Source organism: Rhopilema esculentum, chromosome 15, assembly GCF_057945365.1.
Source record: "Rhopilema esculentum isolate cy_ngs chromosome 15, ASM5794536v1, whole genome shotgun sequence".
NCBI lineage: Eukaryota > Metazoa > Cnidaria > Scyphozoa > Rhizostomeae > Rhizostomatidae > Rhopilema > Rhopilema esculentum.
The window spans coordinates 9,918,743-9,930,900 of NC_142829.1; the positions used below are offsets into that span (position 1 = coordinate 9,918,743).

Here is a 12,158-nt window from a genome sequence, read left to right on the forward strand (position 1 = left end):
TATGAAGAATCCTTCAATCACAGTTTACTGGTATAGTTCTTGTTCTGTAATTTGATTGGTCAAGTTAGAGAAAGGCTAATTAAGAATTCGCTGACGTGTAATTGAAACTTTAAACATTTTACAGTAGACAAGAAAACTATTTTGAAAGAGCAATGTTGATAATGGCATTGAACGAAGACCAACGTTTACATTCATACTGGTTCTGAAACGTATCTGGTTCCTTTAAACATAAAAAATGTATTTACTGTTTGGGTTCCATCTAAAACGCTACAGTTTTCATATGTTCAGATGTGGAATCAATATAAAAAGTAAACATTGGTAGTAATTGCCAATCATTTAATGTTGATCCCCAGCTTTTCTTTTTGAGATCTGTGTTCTTAAAAGAAGAAATCCCCTTTCCAAATGTTTCTCTTTTACAGAATTTATGTGGTTCCACTATCTTGCAATGTTGTTATCCTCGCAAATGGCCATATTGAATACGTAAAGGAAATCGACAGATACTAAAGTGATTTATGCTATCTGAGAATCAACTATTGGCCAATCAAGAAGCTTCTGGGTGGTTTTTGGTTGGCCAATTGTGATGGTCAAATGGCTTAAGCCACTTAAGATCTGTCGATTGCCTTTAAAGCCAAGAAGTGACGTCACTTGGGCTTTGTGTGCCTTACGTTTTCGAGCAAGCAGGCTGGTCGAATAGCCGTGGGGAAATGAACAGGGTATGATTGAAAGGGAGGAAAATGCAACTGGCCTTTCGCGACCTCCTGACAACAAATAATGTTTATGTACAGTTTGAATAGTGGTTGCTAGGAAGACTTGAATTGGAATGGTAATCAAAAACCGACTTCCTTGTTATCAGAAAGTTCCAGTAAAGCAGCAAATGACCAAAACGCAGGGAAAAATCAGATTGTTTTCTTCAATTTTTTTCATATTTTAAAGATAGTGATGCCAATGTACCTGGCTTTGTCCAGCTCTGCTCTAAGACACTGCCACTGTTTAAAGATCCATAAATTTAGAATAGGCATACAAAAGGCAAGATGAAAACAATGATTAGTTGATTGCTTCCAGCTCAACTATTTACGATCAAAGAAATCTAGCGAATCATTTTTTAGAGTTCATTGCAAATCTGATAAGAGAGTTAATTCTTTAGAAATTTTTGCTCCTATTCCTTTTATGGCCGAAGAAAGTGACATCATCGATCACGTGATTTCGATTCTTTCGCAAAAATTTATCCAAGGCTTGCAATATTCAAGTCCCCAAATCAAGAATAAAAACCAAGGTTAGGCACTTTGCTCGGTTGTTGTGGAAAATTCCCTATATTGCTTTCATATAAGAGTCAAGCAGCTGTCTGTAGATAGTTATACCATACTGTAGAAATACACAAACAGGAGAAGACGTTCCGTTTGAATTCTATCTTTGAATGCGATTCAACAAGTTTTGGTTAATTTTTTGACTGCTTGCTAAGATGATATTTCCAACTTAGATTTTCCTCAACTAAAAGACCAAGAAATCTAATATATTTCACTCTACAAATGTTCTTATAAATGATTTTAACTGGAATGTCAGGAAAACCGAAATTCCAGGCTGGTGGAAAGTTATTCCAGGCTGGTCTCTCCCCTTTCTTACATTTAATAAAAGTTCATTTTCTTCAAGCCATTTTTTCCACACCTGTTTCTCAAATTTAAGTTGGTAGTAAACTTTCAAAAGGCTTTTAGTCATAGTAAATATTTGTATTACTAGCAAAGAGGTATAATGTCAGTTAATTTGAACATAAAGTAAATCACTAATGAATACAGCACAGGTCCAAGAATTGATCCCTGTTGTACCCTTAAACGTCACTTCAAGGAGTTTCTTCTAGTCTTAAACGGAAACATTGCTTTCCATCAAATTAAATTGAATCCATCTAAATGTTTTTACTCTTGTAATCAAAGTAATTTCAGTGTGTTGTGAATCAATTGAGATAAATACAGATTAGTATACATAAGAAATGACTTCGTACATGGAAAAGTTAAATATTGTGACAAAGTTTTAATCATAACGTATAGTATAATGTATATTAATTTGTATCAATTTTGTTGTTTAATCCATCTTTATAATGTTTAAATTAAGACATTAAAATATAATGATAAAGGATTATAATCAAAGCCTTAGACCAAACGCTGAATGGGGAAACAGAGAAGATTTTCACTGTTGTATTTACTTCATATAACAAATTACACAACACAAATGTACATAGAAAAATCAGTAAAAGATGTATGATATTTGTTTATCTTGCGGTCTTGAGTAGAGAAATCAGTCATATGATTACTCAAGGGATTTGAGGTAGGCATTGTACCCTTCTTTTCTGTATGCTTTTGCACTCTCTACAGGATCTTTGGCCTCATAAATCCCTCTGCCAACAATTATGATGTCAGAGCCTTTGTTTATTATCACATTTGATGGTGTATTATACTGCTGCCCATGAGAATCTCCAGAGGAGCCTAAGTTCACACCAGGCGTTAAGTGGACAAACTTAGGGTTGTCAGTTACAGCAGATGTGCTAATAAAGCCAAAAACAAAATCCTCATGCTCCTGTGCAAGCTGTATATTGTGTTTTGTATAATCACCAACAGCAAAATTTCCTTTCGAACTCATCTGGGCAATTAATACACAGCCAAGATCTTTTGATTTGGCAGCACTTTTCAAGCCAGTGATAATACCCTCTCCAGGCAGAATGTGAGCATTGACAATGTCTGCCCAGTCAGCAATTTTGTAAATGCCATGTGCCAACTGATGCATCACTGTGTTACCTATATCAGCAAACTTCCTGTCTTCAAAAATTAGAAAGTTGTGTTTCTGGGCAATGGTTTTGAGTTTTGTGACAAATTCTTGACTGAAGTCTTCCAAAATATCAACATGGGTCTTAAGAATACATATGTAGGGGCCAATTGCATCTGCAAGTTCTAAGACCTTTGCACATTTGGTAACATCAGCTGATAATGCTAAATTAGTTTGTTTGGATGCCATAATTTTCCACAATTTGCAGGCCGTCTTGTGCACTGCTTGCTTTTCTCTCTCCTCATATCTCATTCTCTTTACTTTCTTGTCAGTTTCACCAGCCTTTGAGGAGTCTGTTCTGCTATCAATTTTACACATGTTTCCAGCAATGAAATCTTGAACACTCTGTACAACTTCTCTAGTGAGCGAACCATCTTGCTCTAGCACTTTCAAGACCTCACTTACTGTCAAAACATAGTGCAACTTGATTCCATTTTGTTTCAACATTTCAAGACCACCTTGCTCTCTGTTGAGCAAGACCACCGCATCAGTTATTGTCAGACCTACATCTTGCAAACTTTTGGCCGTTTCCAACACACTGCCACCACTAGTGACAACGTCTTCGATTATCAGACATTTTTCTCCAGGTTCATATTTCCCTTCAATCATTTTCTTTGTCCCGTAATCCTTTGCCTCCTTTCTCCGAATCAACATAGGGATTTCGTGACTCACAGAAATGCATGTGGCAAGTGGAAGTGCTGTGTATGGAACGCCGCAAACCTTGGAATATTCCGCACCTTGTTCTTGGGCTGCGTGCCATAAAAGCTCGCTTACTTTTGCCATCAAATTTGGGAAGGAAACAATGACTCTGAGATCAAAATATATAGGCGACTGGATGCCACTTTTTAACGTAAAGTCGCCAAATTTAACGCCTTCAATCTTATACAACGATTTTATTAATGATGCCTTTTCATCGCTAATGTTCGCCATCTTCCCTTCCTGTCCCTGTCCTTGCACCAACTATGAACCACATTCGAAGCGATCTATAACCATAGAAATATTGACCACATGGGCCCAACACCAGTACGAGATTTCGAGCAAGTTTTTAGAGCCACAGGGTTTCGAAGTTTGCTGACACATTTTTACAAAATGGCGGCTGTAAGCATCCGACCATTCGGAAAAGCGACAAGGCTACTCGGTAGATTATTTGTCAATCAGCGTAGGAATGCTGGAGGCTTTTCATACATACCCGAGGTTGCCGATGAATCTTTAGGTAATCTTTGTTACTGCAAGGGAACACAGATTTTTATTACTTCAAGTTTCATTACGTAGTAAAATATTTTATTTTATTATGTACAAAATCTTACCAAAGCCTATTGGAAATATTTGTCAGATTATTAGGCTATTTTAAGAAGAGATAATACTTCCAAAATGAATTTGCCCATAGGAATCATTTAAAGAATTTTATGCTCTATTTTTTGATAAAGCCCATATAAATAAGTAACTTCGCATCACACTTTTTTATGCAGGATCTCAGAATATCTTCAAGTCGTGGTTTTATCCATAGTCTTACACCCTAGCAATTTCTGACGCGTCACCCCATGGTTTCAAAATTTTTGTTCTTTGTTGAAACAAATAAAATGAGGACAAAAGTTGTCAGATACCACAGATGAATGTTTCGCGTTAGGTACCACTCATTATTGATGGTGGGGGTGGAGCGGTAGATATTTTTTAACTAACCTATAGGCTTTTAAGTAACTCGAGAATGTATTTGTAATTTTAAAATGAATTTGCGCCAGGACTTAAAAAAAACTTTGTTGACTACAATTACCAAACCTGTTGAATGACTATGTTTAATGTCTATGTGCAAAATTAAAATTTTTAGTAGTTAGTTAAACCCAACTGAAATACTAATTAATGTTAGCAATCCGTTGTTTCACAATTCTCAAAATCGTATGAACAAGGTCTTGGCTTGATCATGGTAAAAAAGAACTAAATTACAATGCAGGCACACAATTGGAACGCTACTAAAATATGGAAACATGGTTATCTTGAAGGCCTGCATATAAACATACATTCATAATGTATAAACTTGCAATGCATTAATTTTGAAAAATTATTTTCTATTTAACTTGAAGGACCAACAAAAAAGATGAATCTGTTTCAGTCATTGACTGATGCCATGGACATAGCCCTTGCATCTGATCCAACTGCAGGTTTAAAGATACTTTCTCATTCTTACAGAAGTTATTTCTATGACTTTGTATTGTTGTTAAACTTTCTTACAAGTACAAAGTATTATCAGATACTAGAATGATTCTACTTTTAGACAATGGATGCAAGAATTATTTGAATTTCTTTAACACTTGATCGAACCATACCAATGTTAGTTTGTTTTTATCCAAATGTTTGGAAAATAAAGTTCTAACCAATTTTGACAATATTTTTGATTATATTGACATTTTCCCAGTGATTTTTGGCGAGGATGTTGCCTTTGGTGGAGTTTTCAGATGTACTGTTGGGCTTTCTGACAAATATGGTGAGTGAAAATCAACATTTTTTTTCAATGAATATACTAAGTTTATGCATGGCTTAGTATAGGCAAGTTTGATGGATCATGTTCTCTCTCAGGGAGTCTCCATTTGGGCTTTCTTATCCTTCTGATTAAGGAGATTTAGAAAAAATCTTTCCTTCCTAATTAGTATCTAATTCTCATTGTTGCCAATAATCATCTTCAGTAGATTTCCCCAAAAACTGAGCGTATGGGAGTTTTTCCAGCATAATTTTCATTTAATTATTATGTTTTATGTTATGTTTGTATTTTGTAAACCTTTTTTAAGCCAGTTATAACAAAAAGTATATACTTGAAGATTGCACAAAATACTGGAAATATAACATACTAAAACATTTTTCGTCTTCAGAGAATAAATATCAGATAATGACCAAAAGTAAGGTGAAAATTTATATCCAGGTGTGGATAAAAAATAATGCGAGAATAAGAAGATGCATTTGATTGGTTATCTTGTTTTTACCAAACAGCGACTGCTAACCTCTCACCTAATTGAAAAGTCTGAGCCTATTTTGTCTACAGAAGCTAGAATCCTTTGTTTTGATGTAAACAGGTTCCAAAACTTCTAAATGAAAAGATAACCTAGCCTGCCGTATGATTTTGGAATGTTGTCACTATAGGTTTTGGTACTCTCTGAGTTTGTGAGTAAATGTCAACCAATTGCGGAAACACATTTTATTTGGGTATTTTGGTTTTTGCAAATGCGCTGTGGCTGTTCTCTTTTTGTAAGACTTTTTTTGCCTAATGCTCACAGAACATGCTTTTTTTATTCTACAAGATTTGCTTCACAACTTGCACAGGACAGATTTTAATTGCAATTTGTTTAATTAACTTCTCTTCCCATGAGATTCTTGTTAGAGCAGGAAATCAAGAAAAATTGAGTTCAAGTTGGGAGAGCAAATGAAAATGTTCAATCCAAGGAAATTTCCTCGCAAAACAGGAGTGTCACAGTTGATAGGCAGTAATTAGTGTATATTGAGACCTGTTCTAATTTTTGCTTATCCTGTTTTGGTTCTATCTTCAATCGATTAATGAACACCTACCTTCTTTTCTACCATAAAGGGAAAGATCGTGTTTTCAATACACCTCTTTGTGAACAAGGAATAGCTGGTTTTGCAATTGGAATGGCAGTTGGAGGGGCTACAGCCATTGCTGAAATACAGTTTGCTGACTACATATTCCCAGCCTTTGACCAGGTATTTGATAATATTTTTTTGTTTTCAGGCTTCTATCATTCATTCATTTTCAAATCGCAGCTATTTGTTCATTTTATTTATGATGATATACAGTATCCAAGGCTAGTTGTCCAAAAGCACTAAGAAGTTAGGTACTGAAAGTCCTGTTGTATTCTATTTTTCAATATTCAGTCACACTGTGAGGTAGTTATTATTTATTGTATCATTAACATTATTTTTGCTGAATGTTATTCTAACCTACTGTTTATCCAGGCAACTTATTATAATCCTTAATTTTATGTAATTTTTGCATTCTGAAATTGCCATTGGCCTATACTTTGGCTTTTTTAGTGTATATACGTATTTTTATTGCTGTATTTTCGTATATTGTTTTGTGAAAATTATAAAATGGTAGTGCCAAAAAACCATGGACATATTTTGTATTTTCAGATCGTGAACGAAGCTGCAAAGTACAGATACCGGTCTGGAAATATCTTTGATTGTGGGAAACTGACTATAAGAGCCCCCTGTGGAGCAGTTGGACATGGAGCCCATTACCATTCGCAAAGCCCCGAAGCATACTTTGCCCACACGCCTGGCATCAAGGTCAGGGAGGATTTTGATGTTCTTTGAAAAGTTTCAAGAAACACTCTTTGCAGCGTAAAAGCTTTGGTTAAGCCCTGTAGCCTGGGGTGGAACATTAGTTAGCTTAAACGTTATGTCTAAATTTCTAAGTTTTCTGTTTTATATTTACCTCTCATCGTTTTATGTACCTCAATTTTGTTATTGTTATGTCATTTGTTATTTATTCTGTCATCGCAAGATTCATAGAATCCAGCGGACTGCCTCTATCAAGCAGCATCATTTCTTTCTGGTATATTTTGTGATATTATTCGTTTTCTCTGCTTCCAGGTTGTTATTCCTAGAGGTCCAATTCAAGCAAAAGGACTTTTGCTTGCCGCTATCAGAGATCCTGATCCTTGCATTTATTTGGAACCAAAGATTCTTTACAGACAGGCTGGTAACTGAAGTTATCATGTTTTTATGCTTAAACTTAGGAAGTACTTCGTCTGATTAGCAATACGTAATATGTTTCAAAGTGAACCATAAGATCTCACACTTTGATTCCATAACTTGTGAAGTACCCCTAGGCTCGTGTCTAAGACCTCTCCTTTTTATACTCTATGTAAAAGGTCTTCCTTTTGCTCTCAGTCATTCATGGGTCAGGTTTGCTGTCCTGTTTGGGGGTTCCTCTGGCACCATAGCTCTAAGCAAATTACAAAGCTTCATAGCTCTAAGCAAATTACAAAGCTCCAAATCCGTGCGGCCATAGTTGTTACCAAATGCACCTTACAATACGTCTGCTCTACCTACAATACAGCAGCTTGGCTGGACTATGGTCACAGCTCTAATTAGTTCTGAGACATTGAATATAACGCATAAATGACTGGATGATTAGGCTCTTGAGTACCTTACATTTATTTTCAATAAACTGTTTGAAATGAGCCACAAACAGCTATGAGATACTTCTGCAAAAATACACTACAAAAGAACTTCCGTAGGTCATAAAGCTCCTTCTATAGAGGGGCTAAATTATGGAATGACCTTGACAAAGAAATAAAAATGACTATTTGTTTTAAAGAACCCAAAAGGCAATGAAAGACAAACTTCGAACCTATAGTCACTTTTCCCACATGCTACCAAGTTTATGTATGCCACATTTTTGTTTCGTAGTTAACGATTTCCTTCTTATTACAACCATCGTATTTTCTTTTCTATTCTTTTTTTATGTAATTTATTAAAATTGTAATCTTAGAAGGACAGTTTGAAAAGCAATTGACTTTTATAACTGAAACTTTCTCTTTATAAAATTGTTAGAGTGAAAAGAAATGAAGTGAAGAGTTTTAGTGGAACGTTGAATTTTAAGACCGAGGATTTATGCAGTGCGTTGTCCAAAACATCCTGAAGAAACTAAGAAGCTAAATAGGTTTCTCTTGGATTTTTCTCCCTCTAGAAATTTATTTGGCACATGTAATCGCCAGATCTAGAAGATGGTTATTGACAGTTGAGGCTAATTCCCCCTTGAATCTCTTTTTCAGTTGAAGAAGTCCCAATGGAAGATTATGAACTGCCGTTATCAAAAGCAGAGATTGTTGAGCAAGGTAAGTTTTTGTTTGGGTCTTAAAATTGTCACCAAACTTATTCTAAGGTAGCAGTAGATGCTTTTCCAATGCTTTTCTAAACAATGTTCATTTTTGATCTTACAGTCAGTACTTCTGAAGCTGATCTTCCTCTTTCAATGATCAATTCTATGAAATTTCACACAATTTTCAAGCAGCTACTTGCTTCCAATTTTTTCACAAGCAGCGGATGAATTGGTGTCCAAAATGGCATCACTCTCGGTATTTTAAGCATTAATTTCTTTCCTTGAACTGTGAGGTCGGTTATAGTTCTTAACGACGTAAAAATGCATGTCTTAACATTGATGTTGATCGTGTTCTTAGGATCGGATGTTACTCTTATTGGCTGGGGCACCCAGATTCAGGTGTTAAGAGAAACTGCAAAAATGGCTCAGGACAAACTTGGTGTTTCGTGTGAAATTATAGATTTAAGAACGATTTTGCCTTGGGATGAAGATACTGTTGTAGAGGTCAGTGATATGTTTAAAAAATAAACAAAGACAAGATTGTTTTTAAAGAATGTATACATTTCACATCAAATTATTCTTGATTGCTTTGTAATTCAGAATGATATCTCCCATTGTCTTTTTCATTTGAATATTCTTCCTTCTAAGACATAGCATAGCTCCATGGCTCAGTACAAGCAGCTGTGTCAAGAGTAAAGTAAAACCAATAGATGGAAGTTAGTTTGAGTTTGAGAGAAAAAATGACATTTATACGTGTCATAATTTTCGAAAGCAAAGGTTCTTTAGTATGAGGTTTTCGTTACAATTGTAACTGTGTGAAAATACCAAAGTTAGCAATGACGAAATACTCATAAACTTGAACAGCTTGCCGTTTTTTGGAATCATCACTTCTTGATAAGCATAGCTTGCAATTCTTATGATACATGACCAAAATTAACTGTTCGACCATTTTATTATTTGGCGGCTGGCTGGTTTTGCTTTGTTGAATTTTATGTTCCATTTTTGTTCCCTGTTTAGTCAGTAACAAAGACGGGAAGAGCAGTAATTGCGCACGAAGCACCGCTGACATCTGGGTTTGGAGCTGAAATTGCCAGTACCATCCAGGTAGGAATACTGACTTAAAATATTTGAAAAAATCCTCGCTTATACCCAGGGAAAACTGCCATTATATTTTTTGAGTTTACTGACACATTTGCATATTTGCTAGATCAAAATGTTTTCAGGATATTTTGTTTGTTTTCCAATATATTCAGAAATATACTTTAATTAGCATTGGTGTTCATCGCATAATATTTTCAATTTCACACCGTTGCAACTTCATGTCAAACATTCAAAGTGTTTTGCGAAATTATTGCTTTCTTTGAGAATTATTTACTAGTTACACCTTTTGGCAGATTTTCAATTTAGTTTCATGGATTTATTGACATGCTCTTCTTTTCCCTGCATGGACATCACAGAACTTCATGTAATTTGCAATTTTCTTTCACAGAAAAGCTGTTTTCTACACCTTGAAGCGCCTATTGAGAGAGTCTGTGGCTGGGACCTCCCATTTCCGCATGTTTTCGAACCATTTTATCTTCCAGATAAACTTAGATGCTTCGAAGCAATAAAAACTGTTGTCTCCTTTTAGTTACATAAAAAATAGTCCCTTTAAATTTTCGCATAGAATGTGTGGCTGTTAAATTTTTAGGCTTGAAATTTAATGATGTCTCGTAGAAATGTTTGTAGCTCAGTCTGTATTTGTTAACAGTGTTGGTAACCTACCTCCCAACTTATAGGTAGTTCCTACCCTGGACTTTACAGCAGACGTATATCCAGATCACCAATCTCTTTTATTTGAAAAGTTAAGTTATTAAGATGTCTATTTGATAGATCACATGCTTCTTCTTATTTTTGCCTCTAAAATATCAGTAAAAAGACAAGCTTTTCCAACATCGTTTAGGAACATCACAAACTAACCGAGGTGCGTTTCGTTTTGCATCAAAGTCCTCTGTAGAAAAGACAAGTAATTTCACCAAATCCAGACCAACTGTTGTGACGTCTTGATACTGAATGATTGCTTCGAGCTGAAATACTTGCTTGCCTTTAAAAATGTCTTTAAGAAATCGAAACCACTCTTAAAAATATATTGCCATATAACATCAAAATATGTTGTCAGCCAGCTTTTACTGTAGGGAAATTATTAATTTAAATAACAAGATAATAGATTTCAGAAATCAGTTTGCTCAGGGACCATGGAAGTAGGGCGGTTGCTGCTGAGGCTTTAGCCCCTTATAATTTCCGAAATGTATTTAAAACCTCTCCATAACGTGTAAGCTCCCTTAATCTGTAATCTGCTTCGCGGCCCTTTAGTTCATTGACACAGCTTTGCAAGGGTAATTCCTTATATCGTTTTTGAACCATGTACACAATCCTAAAACGTAGAGAATCAGCTGACTTTCTTGCCAGTATTTATAATTGTACTGTATCTTTAAAATTCTTCCCAAATACTTTATACTGGAATATTTATTCATGTTTCTCAGAAATTGTAATACGAGTAGTCAATCGAAACTCGGTTTTTCCTGCTCTTTTTAATTTTCCTACATGCTGTCGTGTATTTTAAGATGGGGAGGAAGTCTGCGCTGCGCTTTTTGGCCCACTGTTATGTATCCAGTCCCACACTCTATTTACTGCAGACCTTGCGCAGAATCGTATTATCTTGTGTTAGACATACAGGCGAACGTGTAGCCTTCGAATTTTGTTATCAAAGCAATGTGAAAGACGTACAGCCGCTCCTCTGAAGGGTGTCAATAATTCTAGCCTTTTGATTTCATCACTTCTGAAAACTCACTTAGCTTAAGATTTAGTTTCTAATAGTATGCTGGAGAACCAGTCCAAATTCAACGCCGTAACCAAATTTTTTGACCCTCGTCGGCATAACTATTAAATAGATTTTAAAAACAACAAGTGCAGGGTCGAAAACTTTAAATTATTTTGTGAAAAGTTGGTCCCTGGGACCGGGTAAGATAATTGACGAGGAAGTTAAGAAAATGACACAAAATAAACACGAGCTCGCCGAGCTTGTATGAAAACGGATTAGTTCGCCACTGTAACCTTAAAAACGTTGTTTGATGGATTTTATGGGTACATGTTAGATCGAACTGGACTTACATGTCAGTCCGCACCACTCCACAAGAAAAACTGCCCATATGGGGTATAAAGGTCAGCAAGAAAAATGCCTTCCAACCGATCCAGCAGTCAAAAGCTTGGAACTGTTTTTTATTTGGGTTCAGCAAAATGCAAAAGTTTTTCATGTTATACACATTCGTTTTGCACTTCTTGTGGAAAAATTTCTGCTTATCCTTTTCATCTGACTGATTGTATTGACAAACACAAGAATCGGTACATGGCCTTCTTATTCGTTTCCTTGCAAGATCTCCTCTCAAGACCTTCATTTCTTATTAAGTTAGTTGATTCATTTCCAGTTATATGTTGCACAGTGTCTATTTCGCTAGCTACTTGTTTATACTTTCCCAAA

The 12,158-nt window shown here is 35.5% G+C and overlaps 2 protein-coding genes across 2 annotated transcripts; one reads left to right on the plus strand and one right to left on the minus strand.

The window, feature by feature from the left end:
- Positions 1 to 2,072: 2,072 nt before the first annotated feature.
- Positions 2,073 to 3,823, minus strand: LOC135685145 (uncharacterized). The gene has a single exon (XM_065200965.2). It carries the CDS (start codon positions 3,739 to 3,741, stop codon positions 2,299 to 2,301), a length of 1,443 nt encoding a protein of 480 aa, XP_065057037.2. The 5' UTR covers positions 3,742 to 3,823; the 3' UTR covers positions 2,073 to 2,298.
- Positions 3,824 to 3,865: 42 nt separating this feature from the next.
- Positions 3,866 to 11,191, plus strand: LOC135685146 (2-oxoisovalerate dehydrogenase subunit beta, mitochondrial). The gene is made up of 10 exons (XM_065200966.2): positions 3,866 to 4,024; positions 4,890 to 4,967; positions 5,222 to 5,290; positions 6,383 to 6,516; positions 6,946 to 7,101; positions 7,408 to 7,516; positions 8,595 to 8,657; positions 9,000 to 9,145; positions 9,659 to 9,745; positions 10,131 to 11,191. Exons 1-10 carry the CDS (start codon positions 3,901 to 3,903, stop codon positions 10,269 to 10,271), a joined length of 1,107 nt encoding a protein of 368 aa, XP_065057038.1. The 5' UTR covers positions 3,866 to 3,900; the 3' UTR covers positions 10,272 to 11,191.
- Positions 11,192 to 12,158: the final 967 nt, after the last annotated feature.

Excerpts from the sequence above, each read along its gene's own strand:
- LOC135685145 (XM_065200965.2), bottom strand. The coding sequence starts at position 3,741 with ATGGCGAACATTAGCGATGAAAAGGCATCATTAATAAAATCGTTGTAT.
- LOC135685146 (XM_065200966.2), top strand. The coding sequence starts at position 3,901 with ATGGCGGCTGTAAGCATCCGACCATTCGGAAAAGCGACAAGGCTACTC. Across the intron at positions 4,968-5,221 it reads TGCATCTGATCCAACTGCAG|TGATTTTTGGCGAGGATGTT; the intron begins GTTTAAAGATAC and ends ACATTTTCCCAG. Across the intron at positions 7,102-7,407 it reads CCCACACGCCTGGCATCAAG|GTTGTTATTCCTAGAGGTCC; the intron begins GTCAGGGAGGAT and ends CTCTGCTTCCAG.